General features: G+C 43.1%; 1 protein-coding gene across 1 annotated transcript in view; it reads right to left on the bottom strand.

Moving 5' to 3' along the window:
• The window catches only part of LOC129341262 (connector enhancer of kinase suppressor of ras 2-like), a 531,721-nt gene that overhangs the window by 27,940 nt on the left and 485,977 nt on the right, over window positions 1–17,804 (bottom strand). The window contains exons 18-19 of the mRNA XM_054996377.1: window positions 17,658–17,731; window positions 2,338–2,409 (exon numbers count right to left, since the gene is read on the bottom strand). Of these exons, the coding sequence (XP_054852352.1) occupies window positions 2,338–2,409; window positions 17,658–17,731 (146 nt within the window). The remainder of the gene's footprint in view (window positions 1–2,337; window positions 2,410–17,657; window positions 17,732–17,804) is intronic.

Raw genomic sequence — 17,804 nt, 5'->3', positions numbered from 1 at the left:
AGGCCAGCTCATTGGTTTACAACCTTAGTATTATCTATGCCGAACGGCAACCACTCTCTAGCTGGAAAAAGCCTTTCCCACCACCTGCAACCTGAAAACATTAACTCAAGATGCCAGGGCTTGACCCTGGTGTCTTCTGTCTTCTGCATGCTAAGCTGAGAAAGTAAACATGAACCACAGGCCCTTCCTTTCTAAAACCTGCTGTTAAAGCCACAATAGATACTGGAAAGATGGAAAAATAAAATGTCCCTTGGAAATACTTGGCTTCTACCCACAAATGTCTTTGTTTTAAAATTGGCGAATGCGTCATAGAAAATATTAAGATGTAATTTAAAGCAATTCTGCTAATATACCATATAGATTTTCTGGGGTGATTACTTTTTGTTTCCTAGCCAGAACCCTTTTTATCTGCAAAAGGCAAAAGCACTTGAGTTTGCTAGGAAGGAAGCAATACCGAATGCCAGCAATGAGAGGAAGGATATTAAGATCTCCCTCTTTACAGAGGCAAGCATAAAAGTGATGGGCTTTTCTTTCATGTTCCTTTCCTTTTTTTACTGCTCTCCCTCAACCATATTAGGACAGTTGTGGACATCAGGATGCTCAGAAACCAGCTGGGCTTAACTGGGCTCAACTTGGCTTCCCAGATACATAATAGACATAGGTGATTTCAAGGCAGGTGAAGGGCTGAACCAAACGTTCTTCACCAAGGTTTTTGACACAGCTGGGAGGCTTTTAGAGAGAGTAAAAGTTTTCACAAAAGCCCCTCCCCCAGTTTTTTGGACCCATATTTCACCAGTGGTTTGTCAGCCTGGTTGGGTGGTGACCGAGGTCTTAGCTGCTTCTTGCCTAATTCCCCCTCCTTCTTTTTAAAAGGATATGACATCAGAGTGAGGGCCTCCCTCTGACTTGGCTTCAGATGTCATCACACAGCCAAACATGGTTGGCAAAGTGCCAGTGCCATGAAACCAAATCAGAGTGAGGGCAAAATTTCCTGTCTTCGCTCTGCACTGGATTTGAGAGCCAAGCAGAGAGGTCACCCCTTTCCTTGTATGTTGTTTTTGCAGCATCCAACACACTGCACTGAGATGCAGTCTGGGAAAGGTGCCTGGCATGGCATGGGGAAGGAGATGGTGGGCATGAAAGCAGATTCTCTCTTCCCTTCTATTGGCTCAACCAACCAGCCAGCCAACCCGCCACCGCCACCACCACCAAGTTGGCAGTGGCGGGAGGTGGGGGAGAGCAGATGAGAGGGGGAAGTTATAGAAGTAAAAATTGTGCAAAGCAACGTCTGGAAATACAGTTGTCCCCTCTAAGAAGTTGGGCAAACACGTTCCCATGGACCCCTGAAGAAATGCCAACAGGATGGGGCCATTTTAACAGACTGTGAAAAGGACAATGATGTTGCCTTGGTGTGTGTGGGGATTTCTGCTCAGTCCTCGAAAAAGTTCACAAGTACGCAATTTCTCAAGGATAATGATGGGACAGCAGCACATGTATTAATCACTTTCTAAAACTAATAAGAGTTTGGGGCGGGTGGTAAGTGCCCAAAGTTGGGAACACCAACACCACAATTTCATTCCAAATCTCAAACACAAAACTGTACAAAACCCTCATCCCAGATTTCCAGGGTCCAGTCTAGTTTGGTTCTTAGAAGCCAATATTCAACACACACTGAAGCTATCTCTGAAGCTAAAGAAGCCCAGATGACATGTAGATGAGAAATTCATTTCTACCACACTCTGAGGGCCAAGCTACAAGTGATGAATGACACTTGAACGGCAAGTGAACAGACTCACGTGTATTCCTCCCTGTTCACTTGTGCTCCACTTGCGCTCCACCTGATCGTGTAGTGGAGCGCAAGTGGAGTGCAAGTGAACAGGGAGGAATACATGTGAGTCTGTTCACTTGCCGTTCAAGTGTCATTCGTCACTTTCAGCCTGGCCCTAAGTTTCTTGGAATAATAATGGCATACAACCATGATCAATAGATATACAGATATAGATGTAATATAGGAGATGTGTAAGCAAAATGAGAAAGCAGAAAGATATACATGGAGGTTCTCTCAAATAATTGTACTTATACAGGAAACCCAGTTTGGTTGGGAGACCATAACGCTGTGGTCTACTCCGTATCTTGGTTAAGCCAGCCCCAGTTTCAATGCCAGGGATGAACTATATAGCCACGTTCAGAAGCTGCATAAGGAACATCTATTAGGATCCACAGGGATCCGAATACACGCAGGGAGGATGAAAGGCCAATTTCCTTTCATTCTGCTGCTCTGCATATACAGGAATAAAAATGGACCTACTTTCCTGACAAACAAAAAATATATCTTACCTATTCATTTCTTCCAGGCAGTCTGTTGCAAAGTAGAAGCTCTTGATTTTGGGGTGACAAGCTTTGAAGGCACTGCAAGTGAAGCAGAAAGAAGGGAGAAGAAAACTTTTTGAAGGCTTCTTTGTCATAAGGCTCATTAACAAATCCTAAAAAGTTCCCTGCCAGAGTTTCATCAGCATGTGACGCAGTTACCCTGACAATCTGGGGACGCTGTGCTAAGTCAGAACTTGCAGCATAATCCTAAACAGGGGTACCCTGTTGAAGTCACACCCTTCTAAGTCTGTTGAAGGGACAACTCTGCTTAGGACTGTGCTGCTGATCGCCTCATCTTCAAGAACATTCCAAGGGGTACCGCGGATGAGATGCCTTCAATGTATGTAGTACCATACCATCGTTTGGGTACCTTGCTCAGACTCCACAGAGGGTAGCTGTGTTCGTTTGTAATAGATAAAACAATAATCTTATGGGACCTTGAAGACCCAGGTATTTTTTGTGGCAGAAACTTTCAGGAGCTAAAGTCCACTCTTGTTAGGGGCATGAAGTGCTGCCCTCAGTTGGGGGCTCATGGGAATTGTGTGTGGGGTGGTGGAGCGATAAACATCTGCCCCTTGCCACAAATCTATTCTAGGATATTATAAGTTCTTAGGGACCATACCAGCTAGATTTCCCTACCCAGATCTCCTCTCCTCCCTCCCCTGTTGTTTTCAGTGTTTTAAGGCTATGAGCATACTTTGTTCCCAACAGGTTTTTTCCAGGTACCTGTTTAAGTTTTCTAAGTTTACAGACTGATACATTCTGCACACCTACAGTCCCTGAAATGCAGAAATCTAGCCTCAAACTTGAAGCCCTGTGTCTGTCTTAGGACCGCAAACTGGGGATAAGCACAAACAAGGTAGGGGCTTTTGCATACTTGAGGGACTCCCTCAGCATGCAGACAAATGTTAGTTTGCAAATGAAAAAAGAAGACCCCATAACCAACAGGAGCACAGTAAGCACCGAGCGTGCTCCAGGAGCCATGGAATTTTGAGTACACCGGATTGGGGGGTGGCTTGGCTCATTCAAGTCCCTAACTATCTTGGAGGGTTGGTCATTTTTTTTTTATAAATTTTTTTTATTGGATTAGAAGTCAATATTATGCTCATTACAGTCAATTTCCTTTGCATATTCCAATTCTAACCCCCTCCCTTCCCCCCCTTTTGTTGACTTCCAACAGTTTTCCAACCCCTTATCCATTTTTCCCCTACTCATTTCAAACTTATTTTATTCTACTAAACATATACTTTCACTCTCTTCTAAGCTTATCTATTATAACACAGTGTTATCTCTATTCCCTTTCCCACTTAGCTTATCCACTAAATATTACATTCCTGGCATATATTCTTTAATAATAATAATCTTTTATCTAATTTTTGTACTCTATACTCTATCTTACACATTCTAATCTCATCAATATGGGACAATTTGTCTCTCATTCTACACAACTTTAAATACTTCTATAAACATTATATACGTTCAATATAAGTCAATCAATTTAACTTATACGCTATATGTTATTCTTTACTTCCTTCTACATATCTTATATTCTTATATTCATTCTGTTTTGATTATATAGTTTCTCCATTATACAGTTATCTGCCAGAAATAAAATTAGTTAGTTTCTATCCTTATAATTCTTGTAATAACACCTCTAATACTTAATACTATATATAATAGTCAAATAAAATAGTTGCTTAGAATTTCTCCTTTAACTTTCCTCCCCCCGGTAAAGTCACTTCCCTCTTCTTTTATTGTGTTTCAGTAATTTTCAAACTGCCACAGTTCTCCTCCCACCTCCCATTTTTTCACCAAGTATTGTTTCAGCTTCTCCCAATCCATGTTAAACTGTCCTGGATCAAGGTCTCTCAATTTCCTTGTCATTTTGTCCATTTCCGCCATGTACAGCAATTTATAAATCCAGTCCTGGATAGTTGGCACTTCTTGTACTTTCCACTTTTGCGCATACAAAAGTCTAGCCGCTGCTGTCATGTAAAATAACAATGTCCTGTATTGTGCTGGAATATCCTCCATTCCCAAGTTCAGTAGCAGGAGTTCTGGGTTCTTATTAACTTGAAATTGTAAAATCTCACTTATCACTCTTATTATTTCCCCCCAGTACTGCCTAGCTACCTCACAAGTCCAGGAGGGTTGGTCATTTTGTTAGCTTCCTTAAGCATAGCAATGGACAGGTAGGATATCAACCTAGCACATGGCCACTTTAAAGAGCTATATGAATGCTAAGTATTATTATTATTACTGCCACTGCTGCAGCACTTTTAAACATCCCAAATGATTTCGGACTGTAGTACCATTTAATTTTCACAATGACTTGAGGAAGCAGGCTAGGTAGAAAGGCTCACATGAGGTTTTCCAGACCCAGTTCTGTTTCCCTGAAGCCGGAGGGAAAGCAGCAGCAGAGGGAAGAAGGGTGCCTTCCCCCCAAATGCCATGGGGGGGGGGGCGTGTGTGTGTGTGTGTATGTGCTGATTTTGCTGCTCCATGTGCATAGAATATTGTACATGGAACTGCAAACAATTCCTCCCCAGGTCCTTGGGGTGCAGGAAAATGGCTGGAGGAAAATGCCAGAGCTCCTTCTCCTCTGTGGTGGTGATTTGAGCTCTCCCTACAGCTGCTCTGTGGCTGTGGGGAAATAAGAGTTGGGTCCAGGAAAGCGAGACCCAACTCTTTGAAAACCAGCATGTCCAGTTTAGCTCTTAGACTGAGTCTGATGGTCAGTTAACAAGCTGAATTCAAAGATTTGGCCATCACATAAAAAGCCCTTCATGGTCTTGGCCCCTCACATCTGTAGGATAACATCTCTCCCTATGCTCTGCCATGGCAGTTTTGCTCATCTGAACAATGGACCTTCTACTGACACCATCTTGCAAATGGGCAAAATCAACAGCTGCCCATACATAAGGTGTCCCCCATCTTATGGAGTGGCCTGCCTGAAGTGGCCAGGAAATCTCCCACTCCCTTGGCTTTCTACAAACTATGCAAAACCAAATTATTTAGGGGGGCTTTTTACTCAGGCAACAGGACTATGCTGTAAATGAAATGGTTCAGCCAGATGCTTTGGTAAAACAGGCAGGGACTGTAGACTATACTACCAGGTACTGTCGGTTGATGTAGATATACTCCTACTGGGTAGATTCTATGTTGTTTAGTATGTCACATCAAATTACTTATGTTTCATTCTGCGTTGTTTCATCTCTGTATTCCTATATTTGAATGTATACTTCTTTTCTATACATACCCTATTGCATTGTTTATTGAGTGCCCCAGCTGTTGATCGTATTGACTTACATTGTATAATCTGACTTGAGTCTCACTGAGAAAGGTGTGCAATAAATAACATAAATAAAATTTAAAAATGCCCATCTAGCCCCATATTTTCTGCCCAGGCAGCCACTCTCCAGGGTGCCTTTCCCTCCCTTATACCCAAGATCTTTAGTTATAAGGTGTGTGGGTAGGGGGTGGGGGTGGGAGGGGTGAGCCTGGGATTTTCAGCATGACCAAACACAAAGCTTCCACAGATCAAACTGATCAAAATATCTAGACAAAGTCCCTGTGAATTAACAGTCAAATTATCAATATTTCATACAATTTGTCAATTTTAAAGTGCAAAGTGCATATTACTGTAAATTGTCTGGGATTTTCATCAAGCAGAGCACATCCTCTGTCCTTGAACTACAGTGTGGATCTCCCAAGGTGGAATGTTATAGCTAATATCTTTCCTCCACTAACTTGTTTCCTTTATCAAGTTATTTGTGGCTCTGATGCTCTGAAGAGGGGGCAAAGAGAAACATTCTCACTGTATGATACATGGGACCGACACACAACAGGACTGATGGGGAGAACTCATCACTTTACTGGAACACCAGCCCTGGTGGTCTCAATCCCACAGTCTATCTGCATTGGACAAAACATATGAATTTGTTAACTGTACAAGCACAGTTAACCCTTCCTCCCACCATTCCTTCCAGGATGTTAAACATATATAAGGAACCAGATTTTCACATTATGCAACTGTGTCAGTGGTGTCAGCGGTGGGACCATCTAATTGTGTAAGTGTGAAATAAGGCATGCTCTCCCATTTCCCACCATGCACAGTTCCTTGTATCATCTCAGCTGGTCCAGCAGTTTCTCTCCAGCCTCAAAACTCCTTTTTCTCTAGAGACCTATCATTTTCTAGGTTTCCAGTTTTGTTGAACATATGGACACTTCTGGAATTTTGAGGACTGGGAGTGGGCAGCACCACAAAATGGCTGACAGAGGGGGATAAATCATGGGAATTGGGTTCAGTCACAAAATGTTGGGAGGCTGTGTGTCAAGTATCCTCCTATATTAGAGGCAGCTGTTATTGATTGAATTGATACTCCCTGCAGAAATAAAGAAGATGCTTGCTGGCTTCTTCTGAAGTACCACCTACTCTAATAAGGTAGGGAAAGGCCAGAATTGGTTCTTTGCTTTTTAGGAACAGATGCTTTGCTGAAGAAGCAAATAGACACCAACAAATCCAAGGTGCTGTGGCACCACGGGGACATTGTTGAAGGCCAGCTGTTCCAGAAGCAATGTTAGATCTTTTTGTTTTATAAAGGATTCAGAGGGGTGGCTCTTCTAGGGAAAATGTTATTCAGGCTGCCGTATTAATCCAACTGATTAACTGACAAATTGATCAAAAACATCTTGATTGACAAAAGGTGCTGCCACCAATTTTATGCATGTTCTTATAAAACAAACTGCAGGTGCTGAGAGCAATCTTAGAAGAGAAGAGACATTTCCTCCTAAGTGAAAAATAAAAAGGAAAGGCCATTTCCAAGAAGGGAAGGCCGCTTCTGAGAGATTGCGCACCTGCTGTGATGCATAAACTGAGAATGTATTGCTTTTTCATATGTAAATTTATGCAGATTTAATCAATGAATCATGTAATCACCTATAACTCATATGTGAAATCAACTTAGGTTTCTCTAACTGAGTGACTGTCCAAGATATTATCAATGTTGTTTTATAACATCCACCGTTGCCTACTCTAAACCTTCAGGGATCAGGGAGGATAAGAGTCTAAAAATCAAATTAAAAGCTCCTTACCAGCAGTAAGTCAATTTACCTGAGAAAGAAACTGTGGAACCAACATCCATCACCTTTTCCCAGCAGAATGTTCTTGTTGAATAAAGGATCTTTCTCTGCCGTTTTTTGTGTGTGCGGTGCATGCGCCTGGCTTGTGGTCTACGATGTGCAACTGCCTAAATCTTTTTTAGCATCCTTCTCTTATTAAACTCCTTAGGAGGGCACTCAAAAAGCCATTTTCTGCATTTCCATTAGAAACTCAGACCAGGTCACAGCAGAGCACACATGCAATACCCCTCAATGTGTGACCTTTTCAGAAATGAACTGGAAACCCTTTCAAAGAAGAGACTCACTGTTCTCTCAGGGAAGTTAAAAAAAAAAAAACCACAAACCCCTTACTTTCTTAGATACAATAGCTCTCTGATAGAGGATGGCATTTGTGGGTAGGAAAAAAAAGAAATTGAAAGCAATGTCTTAGTCCTTGATTCTCACTGGTGAGTAAGCTAAAGAATTGTTCGCCGTCGAAAAGACTCTGCAGGGAAGCGGAGACAAAAGCTCTGGTAGATGGCTATGCCAATGGGGAAGAAATTCTATTTTAAATAAACCACGTTCAATCCCTTTTTCATTTTGGCATTTTTTTTTTGCTGAGACTTAGACTTCAATGACAGTATTAATATATTTTTCAAAGAAGCAAGGATTTGAAAAGCAAACCTAGATGCCATCATAGTGTAATTAGAGGAGTAAACAGCCTCCTGGAAATGATTTCCTCTCCATCCTTCACCGCTAGCCAAGCAAACACAGTGCAAAAGAATCCCACATTTTCTCCTGCCCCTTCTTACTTGTCACACTGCTTACCGGCCAGATTTTTACAGTTGCCGTAATTGCAGAATCAAAAAGAGTCCAGTAGCACCTTTAAGACTAACCAATTTTATTGTAGCATAAGCTTTCGAGAATCACAGTTCTCTTTGTCAGATGCATAGAGGGCAAAAAGAGAAACTGGTCAGATATAGAGGAGGAGGGAGGGCGGGGTAGATGCAAACATCTCCTTCTGATATGCAGATGCAAACAGCTCCTTCTGATGTGGAGATCAGTTTGCTTCTGTAAAGGTTCAGAGGACTTAGCCGTGTTAGTCTGTAGTGGCAAAATCAAAAAGAGTCCAGCAGCACCTCCAAGACCAACCAATTCCACTGTAGCACAAGCCTTCGAGAACCACAGCTCTCCCCGCCAGATGCATCTGACAAAGAGAACTGTGATCCCCGAAAGCCCACGCCAGGTGCCACTGGACTCCCCTGACAATTTTTCATACAATATACTTTAATAAGCTGGGGACCTTCTCATGATGGAGGGAAATTCTATTCTCCCCACTGACTCCAACTTTCTTTCTCTTTCTAGACCTTTCTCCTCTGACATTCCCAACTCCTTTTCTGCTCTTTCTCTTCCTAGCACTTCCCCCATTCCCACCTCCTCACTGTTGGTGTTGTTTCTGTTTCCCACTAAATCTGTTGTCATGTTGGAACCACCTAGGCCCATAATCCAATGCCTAGGTTGCTAGGCAACTCTCGATTGCATACTGTGATTTCATGAGAGTTCCGTCAGCATTATCCCTTTGGGGGAATTTTTAAGACCCACCTTTAAAAAAAATGTTTGGGGATTTTTTCAGCAAACCTGGGGATTTAGAAAAATCTTCCTTATTTGAACATGGCCCCACTGTGTGAATTTTTTTGAGCCACACTCTGAAATTTTTTGGGCCATTCTTCAGAATTAACTATAACAAGGCTTCTGAGAACATGAAAGCTAATTAATTGAGAGGACAAAACTCATAAAGAAATCCTAAGCAGAATTACTCCAGTCTAAGCCCATTGAAATCTGTTTAGGATTTCACTGACAGTCTATTTTCTTTTGAAGTCAATAAGTCAGAGCTTCTCATTTCTTCTCATTATATCTTTGGTAAGGGGAAATGGTACAATGTGATTGGCTTGATAAAGAGAAAACGATTTATAGAAAATGGAGGGTTGATCACTTGCATTCAAGCCGTACCATTTCACATTTTAACGCCAAGGAAATATTCCCATGAGCCTCTCAAGTGTTTGAAAAAAACGTGTCAATTGCTTTTTTAAAAGGGACTGTGGTTCTGTAGCAGAGCACACACTTTGCATGGAGAAAGTGTCGGGTTCAGTCCCTGGGATTTCCCACTAAATGACAGGTTCTTAGATACTGGGAGTTAGAAATGACCATTCTTCGCCCAAGACTCTGAAAAGCCACCACCAGTCAGGTGAGTTAAATGGTCCAATGGTCCGATGTAATATAAGGCAGCTTACTGGCTTTCAGAAAGGCCTGTGGAACTGAAAAGCTGTTTCCAAAGCTTTGAAAGATCTTCCCAAGAATTAGTGCCTAGTTAGCTGATTCAGACGAGATTGCATAGATTGAGAGCCAAGCTACAAGTGATGCCTGACACAGGTTGGACACTTGTCAGCTTCCCTCAAGTTTTGATGGGAAATGTAGGCATCCTGGTCTTACAGCTTGGTTCTCCATTTAATTGAAGATTACAGGAAACCCCCCCCCCCACACCCAGCGGAGGGGAAGGGGGGCGCCTGGCGAGAGCCCGACGCCTGCACTCCCCTCCCGACCGCATGTTCTCCCTCCCATAGACTGCTGCTCTGTAAATTTCAATTAAATGGAGAGCCAAGCTGCAAGACCAGGATGCCTACATTTCTCATCAAAACTTGAGGGAAGCTGACAAGTGTCCAACCTGTGTCAGGCGTCACTTGTAGCTTGGCTCTAAACCACCTATGAGAATCTGCCGTGACAGGCAGCCTTGATACAAGGCACATCATGAAATCACTGAACTGCTTTGGCCAGTTTCAGTTACTGCAATGTGATGTGCCCAGGCGCTCGAGAGCTCTGTCCCATAATGGACCCGGATGCTTCTTGGCTTGTTATATCTTGCTGAATGGGGATTACTTGCTGGTCCGAGTGGTTATACATTCCCCCTTTGGGTGGGGATGGTGGCTCTACTGCCAAAGAAAGTGGTGGTAAAATCATTCCGGAAAAAGCCACTCACAAAAACCTCTCCTTAGGGACTAAGGCACTTAAGTGGTTAGTGGTGGTTTAACTCAAGGCACTCTTGGATGAAACGGGACTCCTTTCAATCAGGTTTCAGGTTCAGTGCAGAGATTGCATTGGTTGCTTTGATAGATGAGAAGGAGCTTTACTCTCTTGATTCTTCTGCATCCATCAATGGTTTTCAATGCCATTAGCCACGGTTGCCTTTAGGTCCATCTTTCAGGATGGGGAGGGGGAGACATTGAACGTTTAGTAGCTCTACACTTAACTGGAAGACAAGTCCCAGTAGGTAATGTGGGGCAGCTATAGCTCTGACCCCTGGCAATTACACTATCGGGTCCTGCAGGGTTCTGTTTTGTCCCTACATGCCATTGCTGGCTGAGATTGTCAGGGCATCTGGAGTTTTACTTCCCCTTTTCATCTGCTGAACCAGTGGATGAGCTGAGGCAACAATAGACTGAATGAGAACAAACACACTAAAGGTCAATTCAAACAAGACAGATATGCTCTTAGTTGGTGTTTTGGATCAGAGAGGTGATTTATCACCTATATTGGGGATGGCGTAGCATTATCTCTAAAACGGCAGATTCACAACTTGAGGATGCTTTTAGATCTGGATCTGCATTTTGATGCCCAGATATCATATGTGGCTTGATGCACTTTTTGCCAACGGTTGGTCCAGCAGGTTCACCGTTGAGTGGAAAGGGATGACTCAGCATTGCTGTAGCACAGTGGTTAAGTGGTTTGGCTGCAGATCAGCACTCTACTGGTTCAAATCCCAGTACTGCCATGAGCTCAGTAGGTGGCCTTGGGTAAGCCACTCCTCTCAGCCCCAACTTCCCAACTGTATTATGGGAATAATAAATAACACTAACTTGTTATCTAGGGAGGCACTAATCTGTTTAGAAGAGTGGTATATAAGTGCAACAACAACAACAACAACAATGTATTGTCGAAGGCTTTCACGGCCGGAGAACGATGGTTGTTGTGGGTTTTCCGGGCTGTATTGCCGTGGTCTTGGCATTGTAGTTCCTGACGTTTTGCCAGCAGCTGTGGCTGGCATCTTCAGAGGTGTAGCACCAAAAGACAGAGATCTCTCAGTGTCACAGTGTGGAAAAGATGTTGGCAAGTCATTTATATCTACTCAGGAGGGGTGGGGTTGAGCTGAGTCATCCTGTAAGAGTTTCCCAGGGTGTGGAATGCTAATAGCAAGGAAAAACAGTCTCCTACAGGAAAAGCATTTTTGCCATATATCAAAGGAATTACTGATCAGATGGAAAAGCTTATGAAAAAGCATAACCTTCAAGCAGTATTCAGACCCACCCGAAAAATACAACAGATGCTACGATCAGCAAAAGACAGTAGAGACCCCCTCATCTCTGCAGGAGTATATCGTATACCCTGCAGCTGTGGACAAGTTTACATTGGGATCACAAAGTGTAGCATCCAGACAAGATTAAAAGAACATGAAAGACACTGCAGACTTGGACAACCTGAAAAATCAGCAGTGGCTGAACATAGCCTAACTCAAACAGGGCACAGTATCTTATTCCAGGACACCAAAATACTGGACAACACTTCCAACTACTTTGTCAGACTGCACAGGGAAGCCATTGAAATTCACAAGCATAAGCAAAACTTCAACAGGAAAGAAACCTTAAGAATGAACAGAGCATGGTTTCCAGTTCTGAAAAACACCAGGCTAACAAAACACTCTACACCCGACAATAGCCCTGCAGAGAAGATTAGCACATCAAGCACCAATCCATATGCAAAAGAACCTCCTCAGGATACAGTGAAGCCTCCCGCCATTAGCATTCCACACCCTGGGAAACTCTTACAGGATGATTCAGCTCAACCCCACCCCTCCTGAGTAGATATAAATGACCTGCCAACATCTTTTCCACACTGTGACACTGAGAGATCTCTGTCTTTTGGTGCTACACCTCTGAAGATGCCAGCCACAGCTGCTGGTGAAACGTCAGGAACTACAATGCCAAGACCACGGCAATACAGCCCGGAAAACCCACAACAACCAACAACAACAATGCTGTGTTCACATCAAGTTTGATTCCTGTAATGCACTCCATGTCCAACTATCTTTGAAGATCTTGTGTGAAACTTCAGTTGCTCCAATATACTGCAGAAAGGATGTACACAGGAACATGTTTGAGGGATCATCCTGTATTATACAAGGTTGCTGCTTTGTTTCTGGGAACGCTACTAAGTGCTGTTGGTTTTGGTCTTTAAAGCCTACATGATCTGGATTCTGGGTTCCTGAAGGACCACCCCTTCCTGATTCCACTTGCCCATTCATTAAGATCTTCTGGAAAGACTCCTCTTCGGTGCACCCATCTTCTGAGATGAGAAGGGCAAGGACTTACTTGAAGTCTTCTCAGTGGTGCTGCCACCATTTGTGGAAACTTCCTCTTCCTTGAGATTCATTCTATTTGGCTGCTGGGTGAAGACATGGGTGTTGTTTGTAGCTTATGGCTTTGATGGTTTTAACTGAGCTTTGTTTTTGCCCACACGATGGTTGCTTCCTCACCATACAGTTGACTTTTCAAGGTCAACTGTATATTTTTATTTTTTTAATCTTTCCATTTAATTAGCTAATTATGTATGTAGTGGCTTTATATATTTGACTGTTTAATATGTTATAATCTTATCTGATGGCCAGGAAAAGCATGATACAAATACTTTAAACAAAATTAGTAAAAGTAAATAACCACTTAACTTACAGATCTGAACGTGAAATCCAGTTAGCTGTTGGATGTAGATTGGGCACAGTGCTTTGAGACAAAAAGATGTCTCAAGAGATCCATCAGTAAAGAGATAGGGAGGGACCACAGACTTCACTACTATTGCTGTAAAGGGTGAGGGACCATAGACTTTGCTATAAGTATGATCCTACTGGGTAGTTCTTATTTTATTTAATATAGTCATGGAATTTGCCTATACTCTGTTTCAACACTGTTAAATCTTTAAACCTCCTTCCTTTTCATTCTTTCTCTTTAAATCTTGCAAATTGTATTTACCTATTACATACATGTTGAAATGTTTATGATATTGACTGTACTGACTCACACTATGTAATCCGCCTTGAGCCTCAGTGAGAAAGGCGGGCTATAAATGATGATAATAAATAAATAAATAAAAAAGGCACAAGTCTTAGCTTTCAAGAGGAGGCATACAGGACAGTAGCCAGTTTTTTTTGTAGTAGGTACAGTGTTGGACTAGGATCGGGAAGAACCAGGTTCAAATCTTCACTGTGCCACGGAAGCTTATTCGGTGACCTTGGCCAGTCATGTACACTTCACCTAACCTACTTCACACAATTGTCGTGATGATAAAATGGAAGAAAGGAGAATGATGTAAGCCACCTTGGGTCCCCACTGGGGAGAACGATGGGGCATTAATGAAGTAAAAGTTTTTTAAAAATGACTTTCTAGGCAGGTTTGGCTTGATTTCTTATACTTTGGTAACTTACCACCATATCTGAACTCCAACTGATTTTTCGATTGTTTTCCCAGAATGTAAGTTGCAAAAACTGTGCAAAGAGTTCAGAAGTCATTCCTCTTTAGGATTTATCACACACAAGGATGAGTACTAAATTAAGCAGGAACCTCTACAACTTGGAGAGTTCTTGAATCTCATGGAACAACTGAGAACAGAGTCAGAGGTAAAAAATATCTCTTAGGCACCTCTCCCTTCAGAAGTATCGGAGTGTCCCCAGGATCATCATTAATCTCAATATCTGAAGGAAAGCTGGAAAACTCTCTTCCTTTGTGGCAATGTCACAGACAATCATGGGTATGACCTGTCATAGATGCAATTTAATTCTGAGGAAGACATAACACGAGCATTTTCCAGTGTCTCGTTGTTTGTAGCTTTCCATACATGCTGTACTGCCTGTTTTTATAGCAGCAATACAATTGTTAATTCTTTGTGGCCCTCTGTTTTGTTCCATTCATACTGAGGACTTGTATCTCTCTCCTCCCCCGCCCCTTAAGTTGCAAAACTGCCACGTGTTGGAGCATCCAGAAGCCAAAATCATCTGGAAAAGTCAATTTAATAGCAAGCCCACCATCTGGAAAATGGTTGTGTCAAAACACAAGCAAGTTATTCATGCCAGCTGGTAGATGGAGGGGGAATAAGCCAAACAGACAAAATATTATTGCTCAGTGCATGCTATCAAACTGAACAAAATTCTGTTTTGCAAAGCCAGGAAGATACATTGTGGAAAGGGCACCTTATACAGAACTTCACAGAATCCACTAGATGGCACACATTAGCTATGGATTCTAGTTGTGGAGACGAACAGTGTTCCCAAGCACATGTGCTAGCGAAGTAGCAGAGTCACTGTTTGGAAAGTGGTTCTTCTGTCCTTCTGTCTGAGATATTTACAGTTTTCTCCATAGATTAATCTTGCCTTTCTAGCTGCTTCTCTGCTTGCATTTGGCCTTAAAAGGCTCACTGCATAAACCAAGAGGTTACCATTTGGCTCCCAGTTGATCCTGACTTACTTACTGCAAAGTTAGACCCATTAAAGTCAGATTCATTTTGAGGCCCACCTTTTGGGAGCAAGGCTGAACAGCCAGGTGGGAGAACACATCCCTTGCATGCCTAAGGTCCTAGGTATGATTTGCATAAAAACACTTAATATGTTCACAAGTGTGCGGACGTGTCATGTCACTGCTGGGTTCCACACGCCTGAAAGCTGGCTGAGAAGAGTAAGTTACAAATGGTACTAAGAAATCTTAGGATCATAAATTCACCCAATGTACATTGGCACTGCAATATTTGAGAATGAACGCTAAGCTACAAGAGACGAATTACATGAGGACGCTCACGTGAAAGGAGTCACAATGTTAGTCAGGAAGCTGAGTTTTAAAAGAAATCGGAAGGCTTTGTCAATTTCCCCTCTCTATAGAGCCAGCAAAGATGGCTCCTCAGAGGGTTTGCTAATTTCCTCTTTCCCAAAGGAATTTGCTAATTTCCCAAAGGCTCCGTCAGTTTCACCTCCCCTTCTAAGAGGTGTGGAGGAAATTACAAACTCTCTGAGGAGCTATTTTTGCTCCCTCTGAAGAGAGGGGAAATTGACAAAGCCTTCCGATCTCTTTTAAAACTCAGCTTCCCAGCTAACATTGCGACTCCCTTCACATGCGCGTCCGCGTGTAATTCGTCTCTTGTATCTTAGCTCTAAGAGGTTGCTCCAGGATGTTGAGGATCATTGCCCACGGCAACATCCGTGGGCTCCTTTAACATGTACGAAGACGGGTGTCTGAACTGAGGATTCTCTTACATTACCTCCAGCCTTCTTGAATGCTCTGTGTGAAGGGAAAACGGCAGCCCCTTTTGAGCAGCGAGCACTCAAATGCTCATCCTTGACAAATTTGACTGTGATGTTGGTGGCACATGATGTTTTGAGACAGCACTGTGGCACAACCACTGGAACCACTGGCATCTTAAAAACAAGGTCCCTTGTGAAAAGCTGTTGTATTTGGGATACAATAATTTGTTTTAATTTATGGGTGGATTATGAGGCATTGTCATGTATTTTACTAAGCTCTTATGCCCAAGAGATTACCCTGCTGTCCGGGGAAGTTGAATTTCTGGTTCTGAGGGCTGCCAGAGGCAGAAGAGTGATTCTTACATATCCTTTCTTCTTTGCCTCAGGCCTGTGCAATGCCCTATTTCTCTATCATTGATGTGCTACCAAATGAATAAATGAATGAACATTTACTTGTGTAGGAAACACAGGTCATTAGATCAGACAGGAAACCATGCAAAAGAAAAAAAAAATATCAGTGACAGAGCTGATCTCCAAAACGTTACATGGTCCCCCACAATGCCCAGCTGAATATCTCACTGGCAGAAAAAGGAACAGGTTCCAGCATCTCCCTTTATAAGGAGGTGATCAGGAAAGTTGGGATACATCCTTTGAACCAGTTACTTATTGGATGTGTAAAAGATAAGGGAGAGTTTGGGAATAAGCAGGTAAGGCAGCTGCACATTTGCAAGGTGCCACTGAGAATTCATGCACATTTTGAAACACTTGTGCAACTCCTGTTTCCTTGGAATGGGCTTATGCGGGACAACTGCCTAAGATGCTGATTGTGCCTATGATGGAGTAGTGAATAGTGTTAACATTCTGGTGGTTAGGTTGCTTGATGTCACTGCCACTTGCTGTCCTAGGTGTCATGGGGAACATGGGTGCCCTTCCTTGCCCCACCTACTCAGAGCATCTTCCCTACCCTGAACATCCAGCGGGGTGGCAAAAGTCCAAATTGACCATTTATGCATAGACATGTCACATAGTGGGCTCCTGGAGTTTATTAGGAAACTGCCCATGCAGTCAGAATGTACGTCCAGTTCAGACACACGTTCTTACCACATGGACCAGAAGCTGCAGAAGGAAGCAAGTTCTTCGGAAGCCTCTGTGCATATATGGAATTCTGCATTGATTTGTTTACTTTATTTATAGCCAGCTTTTTTCATTGCAACTCAAAGTGGATTGTCACATGCATGCTGCTCTTTCAGTCCCACCCCTCTGTTGTGAGGAGGGGTTATCAAGCACAGACAGGACCCATTTCAGGTTTTGGGGGGCCCTGGGCATAGAGTTCCCAGGTTCTTCTCCCTGCCCCCCCATGCCCTACCTGTGCATTCTTCTCCACGACCTGTCCCATTATCTGTGCTCGCCGCCACAGGCATGCCCTTTCCCTGACAGCACTGGGCCATGCAAGTGGAAGGACATGTGGGCATATGAGGCCAGGGCAGGAAGGGGCCCTCTTAGAAGGCTTGGACCCTGGCAGCTGCCCCATTTTAGGGCACACTGACATTGGCCCCGAGTATAGCACACTCAAAAGGACTGGGTGATAAATGCAAAGAGTTTCTGCTGCATTAGAGGTTTTATAGGTCAAAGCTGGCACCCTCCATTTGCCTCTGGAAGACATAAAAGATCTGGTTTAAACTACAGTGTATGGGTGTAACAGGTCCCTAATAATTTTCAGTTGGTCACCCCACACTGCGGTCCCAAATAGACACCCTGGGCAGGTCACCAAAATCTGACTTTTAGACAGAGACCAATTGGCTTTCCATATTTGCAAGGGCCAGTCCTTCCTGTGCTGGCCGTGTTGGCTCATACTTACTGTTTCCTCCTGCATTCAATGGCTCTGTCTATCCTGAACTCGGGCAAACTGATGAATCCTTCTGCTTTTTCATCCTAGCATGAGAAGGAGAGGAAATACTGTTGAAAAAAAAGAGCACTGGGTTGAGAGCAGCGAATCCACGCACTC

The sequence above is a fragment of the Eublepharis macularius genome, chromosome 13 (assembly GCF_028583425.1).
Source record: "Eublepharis macularius isolate TG4126 chromosome 13, MPM_Emac_v1.0, whole genome shotgun sequence".
Classification (NCBI taxonomy): Eukaryota; Metazoa; Chordata; class Lepidosauria; order Squamata; family Eublepharidae; genus Eublepharis; species Eublepharis macularius.
Note: the sequence above shows the minus strand (reverse complement) of the source record. Positions and strands in the feature narration are given on the sequence as shown.